Genomic DNA, 16643 nt, shown 5'->3' with positions numbered 1-16643 from the left:
GCAAATACTCAAACCAGCTTGGTTAAGTGGTGGGCTGCCATGGGACAGATCCAACATGAGCCCTACCTTCAAAGCAACCAGTGCCAAGTGCCAAACACAGGAGACTAATGGCCAGTCTTCATGGCACAAAGGCTGACCCCACATTAAGGTTGTCATTGCAGTTTTAATACTTGGATACAGCCGAAAATTTGAGGCACCCAACTGTACAAGTTTTAAAATCCATACATGATACACCTAATGGACTGACTCCACCGCCATACAAACCAACCAACCCTCGCCACGTTTAGCAAATCCCATGGCCCCAGGCCCCCAGCTCACATGTGGCTCCAAACACATCTTGCAAATCTGCACTTGTTACTAGTACAATTACCTTATTCTGGAGAGGTTGAGTATGTTGATTGATTTTTATATTACTACGAAATCTTGTCTTTCCCTTCCGTTTATGTCATTTTCCCATGCCACCTTCCAATAGGTGATTTATGGCACTGGAGTCGAGCCTTTCATATATAATATAAGTCTTCAAGTCTTAAAACTAAAAAAACATCAATTAATATTCTGAAAGCTTTTATAACTAACCTTCTGCAAACACCACAATCAAGTAAGAAATGCAGTAAAACGTTCATCAGTTGTTCGTAACATACAAGAAGCCGAATGCGCCCCCCATAATGGTTTGGTCTTATTCGCTTGCCACGGGCCTTTGGCTTTGCCGACAGTATGAAGAAGAAGTCCTAACCTACAAAATGTTTAATTTCCAAACGAATTCTATCTTGTCAGTATGTAAATCTCAACCACCCCTTCGTTGAAGGACGTGTATAAAAGCAAAACAAATTGGGAATAGTATTTAGGAGGTTTAAAGCTTCTTAAATTGCTTACCATGCACATTCAACTAATACTTGAATTTAAGTGGCCCGGCCTCCTGTTCCCGTTACCCAATAGGAACATCGGCCACAAGATGCCATAAAGTGATAGGACAAAGGGCTTACATCTAAAATATATAAGTAAAACCTGAGAAGAAGAAAGAAGTGGCAGAAAAACAAAAGTGGGAAAATGACCGATTGTATATGCTTCTCCAAATGCCAGCTGGTTCACACGTCGCAATAATTGCAATTGGCCAGCATCTTCTGTTTTTTAACCCCTCTCCAGAATTTTAGGGGCATTGCATTCAAATCCAGCAATGACTGATTGGGCTTTGGCAAGGATGGTAGATCTTCAACCTCCAATGGAGGAGTCCAAGCTAGGACTTTTGGCCAAGGCTATGGTCTCCTACTGACACTGCCATGATTCACGCTCCCACTATTATTTTTTCCATGGGTACCACTGAACAAAATTTGTAAGACTAACTGTTTTGTTTGTGTGTTTCTTTCTTTTCCTTTTTTTTGGGGAGAAGGAAAATCCTTGAAACCTGTTCATTGATTTTGATTGGGAAGCCTAGAAAGGAATCCCAGGAGGCAGTGATCCGTTATGTAGTAGGATAACTGTGGTGAGATTAAGAGAATTAGAGGTGGGTGAGAGGAAAAGGAAGGGGTAAAAGAGTGGGTAAAGGTGTGGCACTCTAACAGCGTCGGCATGAGGGTCAATCATTTTGGACTGGCCAAGCTCCACCCTTTCTTTGAATGCCATCGCTTCTCATGATAAATTACGAAGCAGGCCACTCCAGATTCTGTTTTCCATTTAAAATTGTACCATGCCTCTCCCTCACATATTATTTTAGGATGGTTGAAGTTAAAAAGAAAATTGGTTGTAAGGTTCAACTTCCTGATATTAAAAGGAGAAAAGGAGAAATAATTAATGACTTGTCATAGCCCCTTCAGTATTAAAATGATTACCCACTCTCGGAAGAAATGCAGAAACTCTTTCATTAATTGGCATCTTTAATGCCTTCAGAAATTTCAAAGCTTTGAAAGTTTGGGAAATAAGACTTAATATTATTAATGCTCAATAAGTAACAATTTTCTTCTATTTGCATAAACATCAATTTGGTTACTGTCAAATTGAATTAATTAGTAAACTTCGAATAAAGGACTAGTGTTGATTTGATCTGAGACTGCCATCAATTTAAAAATCACCTATAAGCCCTCATTCCCCTCAACTAACCTTTATCTTTAATATAAAAGTTAAGAATGATTATACCATTTTCGATGAACTATAAAAAATTGTTCATGCTATCTCTGTATCTCTTAGAAGAGTCAAGGTTAAACTAACTCATCAGGCTAAGCCTAACTAAATACCAACCAAACATCAAAGACCGTTTAGGCTCTGTAACAACTATTTTATTTTATTTCTTTTGCACTATTAACCCATGTCATGCTTTAATATTCGATTAGAAAAATGCAAATGGAAGATCGGCAAAATGTAAGGAAATTTGGTCCCACATTGAAGCTTTAGGAAAGATTGGGGAAAATGGGATGAAAGGCAAGGGTAGAAAGCAGAGACGTGGAATGTCAGTTTAGTAATAAGTGGAAGATCAAGACCCTATTTTAAAGGAGCAGACAGCACAAAACCACTTTAGTGTGTGGCGCAACCACACTGTCGGTGTCTGCTTGAGAGAGCTCAGAGTTGAGACTGGGGTGGGGGAAAGGGTTTAGTCATTTTTCTGCAATCGCCGGCCGCTCACATGAGGAAAGACGCCTCACCGGCTACCGTCCCCGGCAACTCCGTCGGCAAATTATTCCTATGTTTCGAAACTAAGCCCCTGGTTGCCACATTACTGGCCCTCACCCTTGTCATGGTCATCTGGAATCTCCAGCCCTACTACGAAAACCTCATCTCCACCACCAGCCGCTGTTCCGCCACCGCCGCCGCCGCCACCGCCACCTCCACCACCATCGCCACCGGTAATGCATCCATCCTCCCGTATACACCGCCCTCATCCTCCTCCGTCTCTGAAAAAAAGGTCTCCACTCCAAAGGCCAGCTCCAACGCAGACCCTAACAAGCGCCTCTTCTACGCCTACGGCAACGCGGCCTCTCTCTTCGTGTTAATGGGAGCTTACCGCGGCGGTCCTCGGACATTCGCTGTTGTGGGTCTGGCTTCCAAGCCTCTTCACGTCTACGGCCGTCCTTGGTACAAATGCGAGTGGATCTCTAGCAATGGTTCAGCTTCCTTGAGGGCCAAAGCCTACAAAATGCTTCCCGATTGGGGCTACGGTCGGGTGTACACGGTGGTTGTGGTGAACTGCACATTCGCTGAAAACCCAAACGAGGACAACGCTGGTGGGAAGCTTGTCCTCCGTGCCTACTATGGCGAGTCGCCGAGGAAATTCGAGAAGTTCACGGTCTTGGAGGAACAACCAGGGTCCTACAATGAGTCCAATTACCGCCCGCCGTATCAATATGAGTATCTGTACTGCGGGTCATCTTTGTACGGAAGCCTGAGCGCGGCGAGGATACGGGAGTGGATGGCGTATCATGCGTGGTTCTTCGGACCCAAATCACATTTTGTGTTTCACGATGCGGGTGGGGTGTCGCCGGCGGTGAGGGCAGCGCTGGAGCCCTGGGTGCGAGCTGGGTGGGCTACGATTCAAGATATCAGAGGCCAGGCGGAGTTCGACGGCTATTACTACAACCAATTTTTGGTGGTGAACGACTGTCTCCATCGTTACCGACACGCTGCCAACTGGACATTCTACTTCGACGTGGATGAGTATATATACTTGCCTGACGGCAGGACTCTGGAGTCCGTTATGGAGGAATTCTCCGATTATACCCAGTTCACCATTGAGCAGAATCCAATGTCCAGTGTGCTTTGCTTGAACGACTCCTCCCGCAACTATTCAAGGTATGAAATTCCTCACAATGCTTCCTTCCCTTTTCATTCCCAACCCATAATTGAGGATGGATCTCGATTTCTGCACCCTTTTGGCACTGGAATATTCTTTAGATCTCTAGCTTACTGAATTTCATTCCTTGCATTTGGGGCATCCAGTTCTTTCACTTTCCTTTCCTTTCTGGAAACCCATACGGTCCCAACATTTCCCGTTCATAAACTTCTTCTTTTTCCCTCATTGGGTGGTAGTGGTGATAATGTTTTTGGTAATTAAAACAGGGAATGGGGATTCGAGAAGCTGCTGTTCAGAGATTCACGAACCAGAATCCGGCGAGATAGAAAGTACGCAATACAGGCGAAGAACGCATACTCCACGGGAGTACACATGTCTGAGAATGTAATTGGGAAGACACTACACAAGACCGAAACCAAGATCCGATACTATCACTACCACAATTCCATATCAGTACAGGGTGAGCCTTGCCGTGAATTCCTCCCTATCTCCGCCAAGAACAATGTCACCTGGTTCGATAAGCTCCCTTACGTTTATGACGACAACATGACGAAGCTGGCCAACACCATCAAACAATTCGAGCGCAATACCATCGGATCCATACATGTGTTTCAATAGTAAATCTCTTGAATTTTTTCCCTTTTTTATTATTTTTTTATTTTCCTCTAAAGAAGAAAATTATAAATATAAATTAAGGCCGTGAGACCACCGCAGCCTCACCGACATGGGCATCCAGGCAGAGGAGGTGAACACTGGGCATTGGTAGTTGACTAGCGGCTTTGTGTCTTGTTGCTAAAAGGTTACTCCTTCCCTCTGCCACCGCTGCCATCCTCTGGCCCACGCCACTTTCACTCATGCACAGCCTACTCAAACCACAAAAAGAGTGGGGAAGGGCCAAGGGGAGGGGAGGGGGAGGGGAGAGGAAGAGATTGAGAAAAAGGGTCCAAAAACCAACTTTGATTTATCTGTAAAGGTGAGAGTGCTTTATTTTATTTGTTGTATTCCTTTGTATTTTCTTATAAAAAAAATGTTTCATTTTGTATAAAAAAAAAAAAAATCCGTCACTATTTTCAACTTGTTCATTATAATTCCGGTATGGGAATTGCATTTTTTTTTTTTATCTAATTGAAACTTGGGGAGAGGAGAAAGTGATTTGAAAGTGCCAATGTGGTGGACGACCGGGGAACAGGCCGTCACCGAATGTATCTCGTAGTTTAAATTGAATAATCCAATATGACCAACTCCAGCCATTATTTGGTGCCTTTGTCCTGATTTAGGATACTTAGCTGTAGCCTGCATTCCCCTAATCATGTATCAAAATTATACCCTTATTTTACTATTTAGGTTCAATGAAGTCAGGCAAATGGTTCATGGGTTACCATAATGATGCACATGAATAATGGTCATAAGTTTTTTTTATGCATGACTTTATGATTAATAATTATTGTCATATTTGTCATATATCAACAATTTCAGTTGGCAATTACCGGCATTAAGGGCCCCTCTCCAAGTGGTTATAATAAAAATACATTTAGTTGTGGCACTTTTTTCCCTTTTTTGCTTTTTTGGAAGGAAAACATTTCTAACCCTATTAAAATGACTCTCAAACAAGCTCTAAGACCAGGATCTAAGTCATGTCTTACAATATTTAATTATTTATAAACTTACATATATTTAATCCTTGAATGAATTTTAACCAAGCATAAGATTTATCGACTTCTTTTTTGGGGGGTATTTATTGATTTGAGTTTTTCCCTCATAGCTGCTGAGAGAGAGAGAGAGGGTGTACATCATGTTCACCAGAGGAAACACCTTGAGTTTGCAGGCCGGCCCATAAAAGGCGGGCTGCCGATCCAATTGAATTCCCTAGGGGCCTTGAAAATTTGATCTGATTTGCTCCCCATCTTCTTATGGTGGTATGTGCCTGAAGTGATTGGCATATTCCAAGTGCCCAATATCGGCTTCTTAGGCAGGTCCAAGGCCCATGAACGATGGGCCTATGTGCTTCTGTCCCGCCTGTGAATGGGCCCATGCCTATCCTTGATACAATCATACAATTTGGAAGGCAGAAGGCAGCAAAAGAGCATCTTCACTTTTAGGCCTTTAGGGTTTTAGGCTTTAGGAGGGTGTTTGGGAAATCTCAAGAAAAGCTAGACTGGTGAGGCAGTGGCTTTGGGTTTCCCCTCAGCATGATTAACTTTTCCAAAAATTCGAAACAGCCTTTGAGAGGGACTTAATACAAGGTTCTCGCTTTAGTTAGTGGAGCAATGATATGATTTTGGGTTGGAAGAATTGTCCCTTTTGTTTTTTTTTTTTTAATATATGAGCTTTATTAGAGAAGTGGATAAGTATTACTAGATTTTTCCAACTTTGGAATACTTTAAACAGAGCACCAAACTGATATTATAATAGCTGACGCCACCACCATGTTTAATCCCTTTAGCCAAATTCCCCACCCAGATTAGAGATCATCATCCCCTATAACTCCATCGAGGCACTGGACTGACCGACCCACCCACCGCCGAGACCTCCAAAAGCCGCCGCAGCGTTTGTATGATAGTGTAGTGTATGTAATGCATGACACGTCCTTATCCTATCTTCCACATGTCACTTTGCCTCTACTCTTTCCCAAGAATCATGCAAAAACCATCTTAATCTCACTCCTCCCCTTGGCCTCCTCTCGGCCTCCTCTCCTTATGTCTCAAACAAAAAGAGGGAGGGTACTTTACATATCAAATCTTGTGAATATAGTGTATTATTTTAGCAAAGCCATGATTTCGAGGATGGGGATTTTTTTGTCTGATTTTTATCATTTTTTATTTCCTTTACTCGTATTTTTTATTTTTTAATGTCTATCATATAAGAAAAACCAAAATATAATTATTAAATGCATTTTGAATATGATTACAGGTATAGAAAACTTGTACATGCACTAATCCAATCCATTTATAGCTATCTTTTTATTCTTTTAATATTAATATTATTATTACGCTGCTCTCACAAATCACAATTAACCCATAATTTATATTATTTCTTTTTCAATTTTATTTTTTTACTCATTATTATCTATAATATTAATTCCCACAATTAACCTAATCCATTCATTAAAGCAACCAGTGGGGATTTTCCATTTAACACGGAATTCAGTGGAATCAAGTTTATATATATATTCATGAGTTTTCAAATTTAATTTACATTCAATAATATTTATATTACATTTTAATTAATTAAATACAGCTGGAAATTGATGTCACCTACATCAACATGTACGTTATCTAATCCCAGGAGCATGTAAAATGCAGTGAAATAATAAATATTAATAAAATATAATGGCATGAGTGACTTAAAATGACATGTTAATGAATAATGAAATCAATTATGGTGCAAAACTAGTAAACTACACACGGGATATAGAAATTTAATTAAATCTAAAAATAATGTGAAAGAGGAGGGAGTGAAGTGGAATGGGTGTTTGTTTGCTGAGGCCTGAGAAGGAAAAAGAATAAAGAAGAAAAAAGAGAAAAATGGAGGAGGTGGGTCCGGGCTTTGATCAGAGGGCTGAGAATGGAGGAGAGTGGGAGTTGATGGGGATGAATATGATCGGAGGGCTGACAAGGGAGAATCTGGTCATTGCTGTCAGCATAGATGATAGATATCCGTCCAGAAAATGGGCTGTTATAATAAATAAATAATATGAGTAGAGACTAGAGAGGGCACGTTTCTTTCCTTAAATATTTATTTGGTTTTTTATTTTATTTTTGGTGACCGCCTTATAAATTTCTTTCTTCCTCTCTTTTAACTCCTCTTTTCTTCAATCAAATCTGTGGACCGACTTCACTCACCCTCTCACCTCTTGAAGCTTTCTGGGTATTTTATTTGATTCATTCTTTCTCCTTTTCAGGTTGGTTTTTTTGGGTTTGTTCCTCTCTGGTTAATGTGGGTTTGTCCTTTCTTCTTCTGCTGTGCTTCCAGAGCTGAACAGACTGGCTATCGATAATCAGCAGCGGGAGATTCCTCACCACAAAAAAGTGATGGTAATCAGATGGAGGATGGAAGCCATGGCGTTTTAGTTGTTTGCGGTTTGATTGTTTGTGGGTGGTTTATTACCTAAGGTGAGAGTTGTGCTTGGTGTCACAGGTGAGTTCGATTGGGCGAATGGGGAACGATCATCTGGGTCCGCCGTGGTTGAAGCCAATGCTGAGAGCTAGCTACTTCGTTCCCTGCGGTATTCATGGAGATTCTAATAAGAGCGAATGCAATATGTTTTGTTTGGATTGTATGGGAGATGCCCTCTGTTCCTACTGTTTGATCCATCACAAGGATCACTGCGTTGTTCAGGTGGGTTTAGCATTCACATTTTTCAATGTTGTTGATTGTTTCAGAGAATGAGGGGTGGGGGTGGGTTCCCTTGAGAATTTGATGGAGTGGGTGGTGGTGGTGGTTGTTGCAGATAAGACGATCCTCGTACCACAACGTGGTGAGGGTTAATGAAATTCAGAAGTACATCGACATATCTTGCGTTCAAACCTACGTTATCAACAGTGCGAAGATTGTATTTCTGAATGAGCGCCCACAGCCCAGGCCTGGAAAGGGTGTCACCAACACCTGTGAGATTTGTTGCAGAAGCCTCCTTGACTCTTTCAGGTTCTGTTCTTTGGGCTGCAAGGTTTGTCTCTCTCTCTCTCCCTCCCTCCCTCCCTCCCTCCCTCCCTTCGTTTTTTTTCCTTTCTTTCTATGTGTAATTTCGTTTCCTCTGTTGTTTGATTATCATTACTTCACCAGCTCCTCTGATTTCAGTTTTCCAACTTCTTTCATTCATTGAATTTTGGTTGATGGTTTTCAACATACGGTTTCTGGGTCTGCTCTGTTAATTTCATTTTTCCCAGGGGTGTCATTGCTTCCGTTTATGAAATGCCAATTTCTCCATTATATTTGTTGCCCTATCAAGTCTTCTTTTTGGGTAAATTGAAGTTGCCCAGGAGACTTGTTTTGTATTTTTGGATTTCTTGCTCCCTTTGCTCTGTCTCTCTCTCTCTCTCTCACTCTCACGTTTACTTCTTTGGTGTGAACGCCTTGTAAAGACAAATCAGTTGACCAAAGTACCCTTTGTCATTGATAGCTTGGAGCCATGAAGCGGGGCGATCCGGACCTCACATTCTGGCTGAAACTGAAACATGGTCGTGAAACCTTCCATGGGTCCGAATCAGATGAATCATCCACACCCAGGAAGTTTCAGAGGACGCATCTTTTCAGTCGGCTGATGATAGATGGGCCAACCATTTCCCTGGATGGGCACCATGATGCTACTGTTGCTGCTGACAAGTCCACTGCGTCTAGCTCCGGAGACGAGACCATCAACAACATTTCTCCAGCAACTCCTCCCATTTTCAACCACAGCAATGCCAGGAGAAGAAAGGGTATTCCTCATCGAGCCCCATTTTGAGTGTTTAAGATACAACAGTCTGCTTTCAACTGGATAACACAAATAGATAAATGGTGCTTGAAATCCTGTAAAGTCCTTTAGGTTTAGTAAATGGAAAAGAAAAAAAAACTCTCCTGAAAAAAAAAAAAAAATATATATATATATATATATATGAGTAAATGAATAAATAAACAAATAAAAGCAAACACAACAAAAAGTGGAAGTAAAATGTGATCAAGGAATAGGTGGTCCTAGTTTCTTGTGTAAATAATAGGGAAGTAGTGTGTTCTAATTAGCTCTAGATTATGGAAATTGTGTCTCTCTCTTTAGAATAAATGTTGTTTGGGGTTTTTACTTTCTAGATTACATCTTTTAGGATATATTGACAGTGTATCTATGTACATATCATAACATACATGTATGGGTCTTTCTTTGTTGGGAAAATTTGCAATAATGGAGTGGCGTTATGGCTTATGTACAGAAAACATGCTTTTAATCATACAGCTAGTGTTTTTGAAGTTGTTATATTCTCTTGTTTTGTGCATTTTCTCAACTCCGGGGTCTCTCATTCCGGCTTTATTTCTGTTGCATATGCTAATTAAGCCACACATCAGATGGGGGGTCTTTTGGAGCCAAACTTTTAGTGGAACCAACCTTTTAAAGCCCCTACCAAAAAGGTAATTCAGTACTAACTGTTTGTAGGTCTCCAAAGGGTTTTGACATTATATTACAGCTCCATTGACATGGATGATCTGGCATGTCCAACCCCCTAATCTTGGGTGCTCGGTTCGCAAAAGAATGTTTATGGTTATATCCTGCGATCAATTTGTCGTATCGTTGTCATGATTTAGCAGTGAACATGAACGAGGAAATCTGGAGTTTAGCGCGGATGCTGTTAACATAAATCCTGCAATCTTTTGTCGTGTTTTCATCATGATTTTGCTAAGAATACGAGTTGATCCTGTTAAAAGCTTTTAACATGAAGTATGTGCTACGGGCCCAACACTCAATACATGGTGTAGTTAAATTTCTAGAAAGATTTTTAAGCCCCCTATAAATGGAAAGGAGGAATTGGTCCCAGAATGGTGTTGGGTAGAATTCTAGAATTTTTATTTGTTGGTATGAGTAGGATACAATTGTTTGATTGAATTGGCGCATATATAAATTTGTATTGATATTGTGTACTTGGGAAAGAAAAGGTATGTTGTGGTCAAATTGGGGTGGCCTCCCCCAACCAACTCCCCCTCATAAATGGTATAGAGATGGTAGCAAAAGTCTGATAGTGAATGCTCCTCCTGATGATTCCTTGAATTCGGTCAGACAATATAGCTTTGAGGTTACGCGGAGGGGTGACATTCATGTAAATGGAGGAGTTGGTAGTTTTACTTGACTCAAGGTTTTTCCAATTGGTCCCCCATTGGGCAATGGGCACCAAGTACAGGAACACTCGAGAGTTGTGGTCCGAGGAGAGATTGGATTTACAAGGAGGATGTCTTTGTAATTTTCTTTTACAATAATCTTGTATATAAGTCACAAGGTTAGTTCAAATCATGTGGAAGCTTAGGGGACACGTAACCCCACAAGCCCCACAAGGATAGCGACCTGCATCTCTCTCTATCTCAGATTTCTCTCCAGATGCTCCCAGCCGTCTCTATCTCCCCACACTCCACAAGGCCAAAGGCACCAAGTGGATATGAGAGCCGTGAGGAATCTGAAAGGCTGCGTTCGTCTCCCTCCCTTCTTTTTGCTGCTCTTTCATAAAACTTATATATAAATTATTATTATTATAAGTGAATTATTGGAGCAAAGACTAGGGTGGTTGTTGCTGTTGCGGCTCTAACCCCTTTTAACATCATCATCATCGTCTGACCTTTCTCACAATAAAAATCAGCACCTTGGAGAGGGCTGCTTTGTCTGTTTCTTTCTTTTGTTGTGGGGTGATGTCATGGCTTCTGTTTGTTGAAAAGAAGTGAGGATCGATGAGGAATACATACGAGGGACTGCTCAGCATTCAGCCCCAATAAATCTATCTTGGTGTTGGAACATCATGCTCCCATCTCCTCTCACCTCTCCTGGATAGAGATGAGAGAGATAAGAGAGAAGAGTGATGGAGAGGAGAGAGACATGTAGCGTGAGAGAGTGGGACTGTGGATAATGGGGGTGGGCCTTTATTCCTGCTTTCTATTTTGCTTTCAAAGTGTGTTATTTTATGCTTAATAATTCATCTGAATAAACTAATGGTGGAGAGTAGCTGATAAGGAAGGGCGCTTGTGGCGTGGCTTTGGGTTTCCATCACACCACACATGTCGTCACTCAATAACTTTGTATTAATTTACATCAAAGCCCCCCTTTTGCTTTTTCTTCCCTTCCTGATTATCATCAATAATAATAATGTGGAGTAGAGTAAGAAGCATGATGAGACGGGGGGTGGATGCATCACGTGCCATGGTGTTGATGCTCAGGCGAAACATACACGAATCTCCATTCATGGCGTGGGGTGTGCAAATATCAATATGGCATTGTCCTCCTCCCTTTAAGCCCTAACATGAACATGATGAAACAACACATTTATTTTGTTTTATTTTCACCTTGTGTTTCTACTATAACCAAACCATGGCCAATATGTATACTAGCATGCCTAGAAATTAAGACTAGTCTTGCATCTCATCATTTTTTTTAATTCTATTTATAATTTAAAGTTAAATTTAAATGCGATTGAACCTTCTGAGATTGCTGCAGGAAGCTGGCATGAATGAGAGGTTGTTGGGAAGCTATTTTAATTTCAAACTTGAATTCATCCCATTAATTCGGCCCTTTTAAGACACTTGTCTGTGTACCACCTCAATTGGACCCGTTACTTTGTACTCTTCCATCTTCTAGAGTTTCCCCTCCCCTTTTCTTATCATTCTAATACAAACCATGGAATATGAGAGGTCATTGTGGACTTTGCAGAGGAATAAAAAAGATGGATTCTGAATCTTAATGTAGGATAATATTTATTTCCAACACTAGTGTGTGAGGAAGGCCTTATAGTCAAAATGATGATACAATATAAAATTATTTGTTAGCCTATCATCAATTCATCATCTTGAGATCTGCCTTTCCAATGATTGGCTTGAAGAACCAGTGTGCCCAACGTGTAAGGGACCCTTTGCCCTACTGATTAAAAAAAAAAAGACCAACGCCTTGTGTAAACTTCAGTTCTATATCCCTTACCACTCAGATTCTCCGACTAACTGTACCCACCAATATTGGAGAGGGAGCACCTTTCACATTATAAAATCCTAGGGAATATCTATCAATCATGCTTTCCCATCAAAGTATGAAGATGAAAAGCTGGGCAACTGAGATATGATTTGAGCCCATTTGATGGGCACAACCAAGAAGATGAGTTGGGACATGGGTTCTATTTTCTAACTTCTAACTATTAAGCTGTGATTTGAGAAAAGTGAAAAGTTCCTAACCAATATCCCGCTTGCTACTTCTCCCAAGTCCCAACTACTATATTATGACTTGATAATAATGTCACTTCTCCCCATCTATGCACGAAAGACATGCATATATATATATATATAGCTCCTCTCATTGTTGCAGTGGTTGGACCCCGTTAAGGAATTGAGTGCTTGGCGACTCTTGATTTCTCCTCTTTTTCAGCCTCAATTCTCTTACGTGGATGTTTGGACCATTAAGACCCTCAATATGGGCCCTGGGCCATCATTATACACGGTCGCCACATTTGGGCTTTCGTTTTGTGGACTCTTGCTTGCATGGAATCATGGATGGAGTACTAATGATGCTTTATCTGGGGTAGTCCTACCACCTTCTCAGTCAACCCTTTGATCATTAGATTTATGCTTTTCTTGGAATAAGGAACATGGTGTCACAGTTTTTTCTTTTACTTTTTTCCCCTCCAATCATAACATGTTAATGCTAATGCTTGGTTGGAGGAAAATATTGAAAAAGAAAAAATATATATTAAAAAATATTTTTTATTAACTTTAATACTAAAAATAGTAAAAAAAAATCAAATATGTTTAAAATTTACATATTTTCAAAATTTTAAATATTCATATGTAAGTCTGAATTAAATTAAATTATATTTTTATTTTTTTCTCTCATTTTCTCTCAAATCTTTCAAATATAGCTTAAATTTTGATTTTCACAAAAAAAATAAAAAAGGTTAAAAAATAAAGAATAAAAAATGAAAGAAGAATAAAGCAAAATAAAAAACATATTTAAAATGGGTAAACCATTTTATATGTTATTCTATAAGCTTTTAAACTCTTATTTACAAAGGTTAAATAAGTAAAAAAATGCATAACTTTCTAATTTATTGTATTAATAGAAGTTTTAATATAAATAATATTAATTTAAAAATATAAAGATAAAAATAATTGATATAATAATATACAAGATTTTAATATGATTCAACCAATCGTACTAACATCTATCAATAAGAGAATATCTTTTCATTATACTATACAAAAAATATTACACATGAGACAAGTTACATTTTATATTTTTCTATTCCTTATATTCATATTTTAAACCAAAGCTTCCTAGTCCTGTGCAATCCAATGGAAAAAGATGCTATTCCTAGGACATTGGTCAAAGTCATCGGGGAGTCACAAGCGCCTAAAATTGTGTCCACTGTCATCTAGATTCATCTTAAGTTACTTGAAGAATGTTGTAGTTTTGATTTTTTTTATCTCTAGCATATAGGCTTAATAAATTGGAAATATATAGGGATATTTTTTAAATGTGTGCATGAATTCAATAAAATTAAAGAAAATAAAGGATGTGACAATGTTCAAAATGTTAATCTCTTTTAGAATAAAAACTATATTATATTAATTATTTTATTCTTGAAAACGGTTCTATATCATTTAGAACAAAAATCAAATTTTAACATAAAAAAAAATGTATTTTATACTCTCTTTTTTACATGGATTTTTTAAAATCTATTATAAAAATAAATTATTTTTTAGAGTAAATTGAAGTATTTTAAAAAAATAAATAATTGAAAATATTTTATGTATACGGTATACCATCTGTGTAAAGAATAAACTAGAAAAAAACTATTTTTTAAGAGTTTTCAAATGAAATTTTATTTATTAGACCCTGTCCATGTGGGGCCTTGGGGGTGGGCGGCTCAGGCTCAGCAAATAAAGCCAATTATTTTTAAGAAAAAAGAAACCATACAAAGTGGGTCCCCGGGGCGAGAGGGTACGGTCACGGTACATGGGTTACAGGCTAGGGCCCACGGGGGAGGGGATTGCTTGCGGTGCAAGCAAGCTTCCTTGGGGGAGAGGTAGCACCGTAGAAATCTGAAATCAGCACACGCGTCATCGTCGCATTAATTCCATAATAAAACCAAACCAAGTCTTGTTGGCTTGGGAGTCAGCTCCAGCCTTCTGCTCCCGACTACTGACTCCCTGTTTCAAACTGATTTGTCTCAACGGAATTCCCCAGTGACGACCTCTCTTACGTCACTCCAAAGCCCCCAAACTCTTCTCATTTCCCACCACCCCCCAGGCTTTTTCTTCCTCACTTCCAATTTCCTCTCCCTTAAATTAACCATTCACTCCCCCACCACCCCCAAATATCAATCCCAACTCCAATTTCATTTCAGATTTCTCTTCATTCACGAACGGACACACGGACATGGGTGGATGTGTATCTTCTGTTGGATCTTATTCTAATTCTACCTCCACCGCTACTGCTAAACTCATTTCACTTCATGGAGAGCTACGTGAATATTCCGCTCCCGTTACCGTCTCCCAAGTTCTTCACTTTGAGTCGTCTTCTTCTTCCTGCTTTGTCTGCAACTCCGACAGCTTGTACTACGACGACTACATCCCAGCCATGAATGCCGACGATGAACTTCTGCCTGGTCAGATCTACTTCCTACTCTCCGCCACCAAGCTTCAGTACCGCCTCACTGCCTCCGAGATGGCCGCCTTGGCCGTCAAGGCCAGCATTGCCCTCCAAAATCACTCCAAAAAGGCTGGGCATCGCCGCAATAACAAGTCCCGGATTTCTCCAGTTCTGGAAGTGAACCAAAAAGTAATGGAGGCGGAGGTTGGGGGAGTGAAAAAGAGTTTTGAGAAGCCTGCTCTTGGCGTTTCCAGGCATGGGTCTTTGAGAAAACTGCAGAGACACTCATCCCGACGAGCTCGCATGGCGGTTCGCTCCTTCAGACTCAGGTTAACCACCATTTACGAAGGCTCCGTCCTCTAGATTACACTCCATAATCCGCTCCCCTCCAAACTCCAAACATGGTGGATCAATTTTTAATTTTTATCATTATTTTGTTTTATTTCTTCCTTTATGTATATTGCTGGATATTAGTATTACTGATTTGAGATGGGATTTTTCAGTCTTGCATCCATCCAACCATATCCTAAATGAAATGGATTTTTCTTGTAAATTACTTTACTCATTATTCTTTCCTTTCCTATTTTGCTGATTAATTTATATCGAAATTCTTATTCTTTTTCTTATTTATTTTTGGACATAAACTATGAATACAGTCTGTACATGCAAAAGGCAATGGAAAATTCAGGCCTCCAAACCTAATGGGAATGCGCAGAAAATGAAAATCTAAGGAACCGCGGATTTGGATCATGTGTTTGATTTTGAAGGCAAATCCTATAAAATCATTGACACGTTTCTCTATCTTGTGTGCCACCGTGTCTGCCGTCCACCACTCAGTTCTTCTAGATTACGGTCAGATGTTAGGTCAAATTGGGTTGCTTGGTCGACCGACCTCCGGCACATCGCAAAGATGGCCCACTAGCTGCGGCCTGTCGAACGAGGCCGCTGCCATCTGCTGTATACTTGAATCCAGTATGTTTTGAAGCCCATTGGACCGCCCTCTACTTGTGATTAGGCCATACAGCAGGCCAGAACTGGGCCGAGTTTACGATGTGCTTTCATTTTGAAGGATGTGATTATAAGGAAATTCTAATAATTTTTCAAGAAAATGCCGTGATATTGAATACGTATCATATCAAACTCCAGTTCTAATAAATTGTCCAAAGAACAGAAAGTGTGACAGAGGAGAGGTACAAGGCACAAAAGAACTTTATTATAAGCAAATGCAATCGTGGTTTTTAATTAACCACCACTTTTTGATATCATAAAATAAAATAAAATGACCCAATGTTTCAACTTGTGCGTTTTTTCCAAATTGCCATTTGCTCATCCTTTTTTTATAACCAATTCTCAATTCCTATTTAAAATACTCTAAATATGGTTTAACTCATTACTAAATTCCTTGATTTGAAACTTATTTATCTAATAAAAATATAATTATTTGTAAAAATTAAATAATATTGTTATTATAAACCAAAATTTACCTATAAATTGATGGTATTAATGGGTTTACTACTTGAGTTTTAATTACTTTTAAAAATTATCATACTTGCTAACAAATTCTAT

The 16643-nt window shown here is 39.6% G+C and overlaps 3 protein-coding genes across 3 annotated transcripts; all 3 read left to right on the top strand.

The window, feature by feature from the left end:
- Positions 1-2501: 2501 nt before the first annotated feature.
- Positions 2502-4860, top strand: LOC100247851 (galactan beta-1,4-galactosyltransferase GALS1). Its single transcript, XM_019216815.2, has 3 exons — positions 2502-3777; positions 4045-4395; positions 4493-4860. The coding sequence occupies exons 1-3, from the start codon at positions 2615-2617 to the stop codon at positions 4542-4544; spliced, it is 1566 nt and encodes a 521-aa protein (XP_019072360.1). The 5' UTR covers positions 2502-2614; the 3' UTR covers positions 4545-4860.
- Positions 4861-7492: 2632 nt separating this feature from the next.
- On the top strand, positions 7493-9725 carry LOC100246080 (protein RGF1 INDUCIBLE TRANSCRIPTION FACTOR 1). The gene is made up of 5 exons (XM_002277042.4): positions 7493-7645; positions 7751-7812; positions 7916-8116; positions 8229-8444; positions 8898-9725. Exons 2-5 carry the CDS (start codon positions 7810-7812, stop codon positions 9219-9221), a joined length of 744 nt encoding a protein of 247 aa, XP_002277078.1. The 5' UTR covers positions 7493-7645; positions 7751-7809; the 3' UTR covers positions 9222-9725.
- Positions 9726-14609: 4884 nt separating this feature from the next.
- Positions 14610-15641, top strand: LOC100240987 (uncharacterized). Its single transcript, NM_001402601.1, has one exon. It carries the CDS (start codon positions 14865-14867, stop codon positions 15438-15440), a length of 576 nt encoding a protein of 191 aa, NP_001389530.1. The 5' UTR covers positions 14610-14864; the 3' UTR covers positions 15441-15641.
- Positions 15642-16643: the final 1002 nt, after the last annotated feature.

This window comes from Vitis vinifera, chromosome 18 (genome assembly GCF_030704535.1).
Source record: "Vitis vinifera cultivar Pinot Noir 40024 chromosome 18, ASM3070453v1".
Taxonomy (NCBI): domain Eukaryota; kingdom Viridiplantae; phylum Streptophyta; class Magnoliopsida; order Vitales; family Vitaceae; genus Vitis; species Vitis vinifera.
The sequence above is the reverse complement of the archived record's forward strand: the minus strand, read 5'-3'. Positions and strand labels throughout refer to the sequence as shown.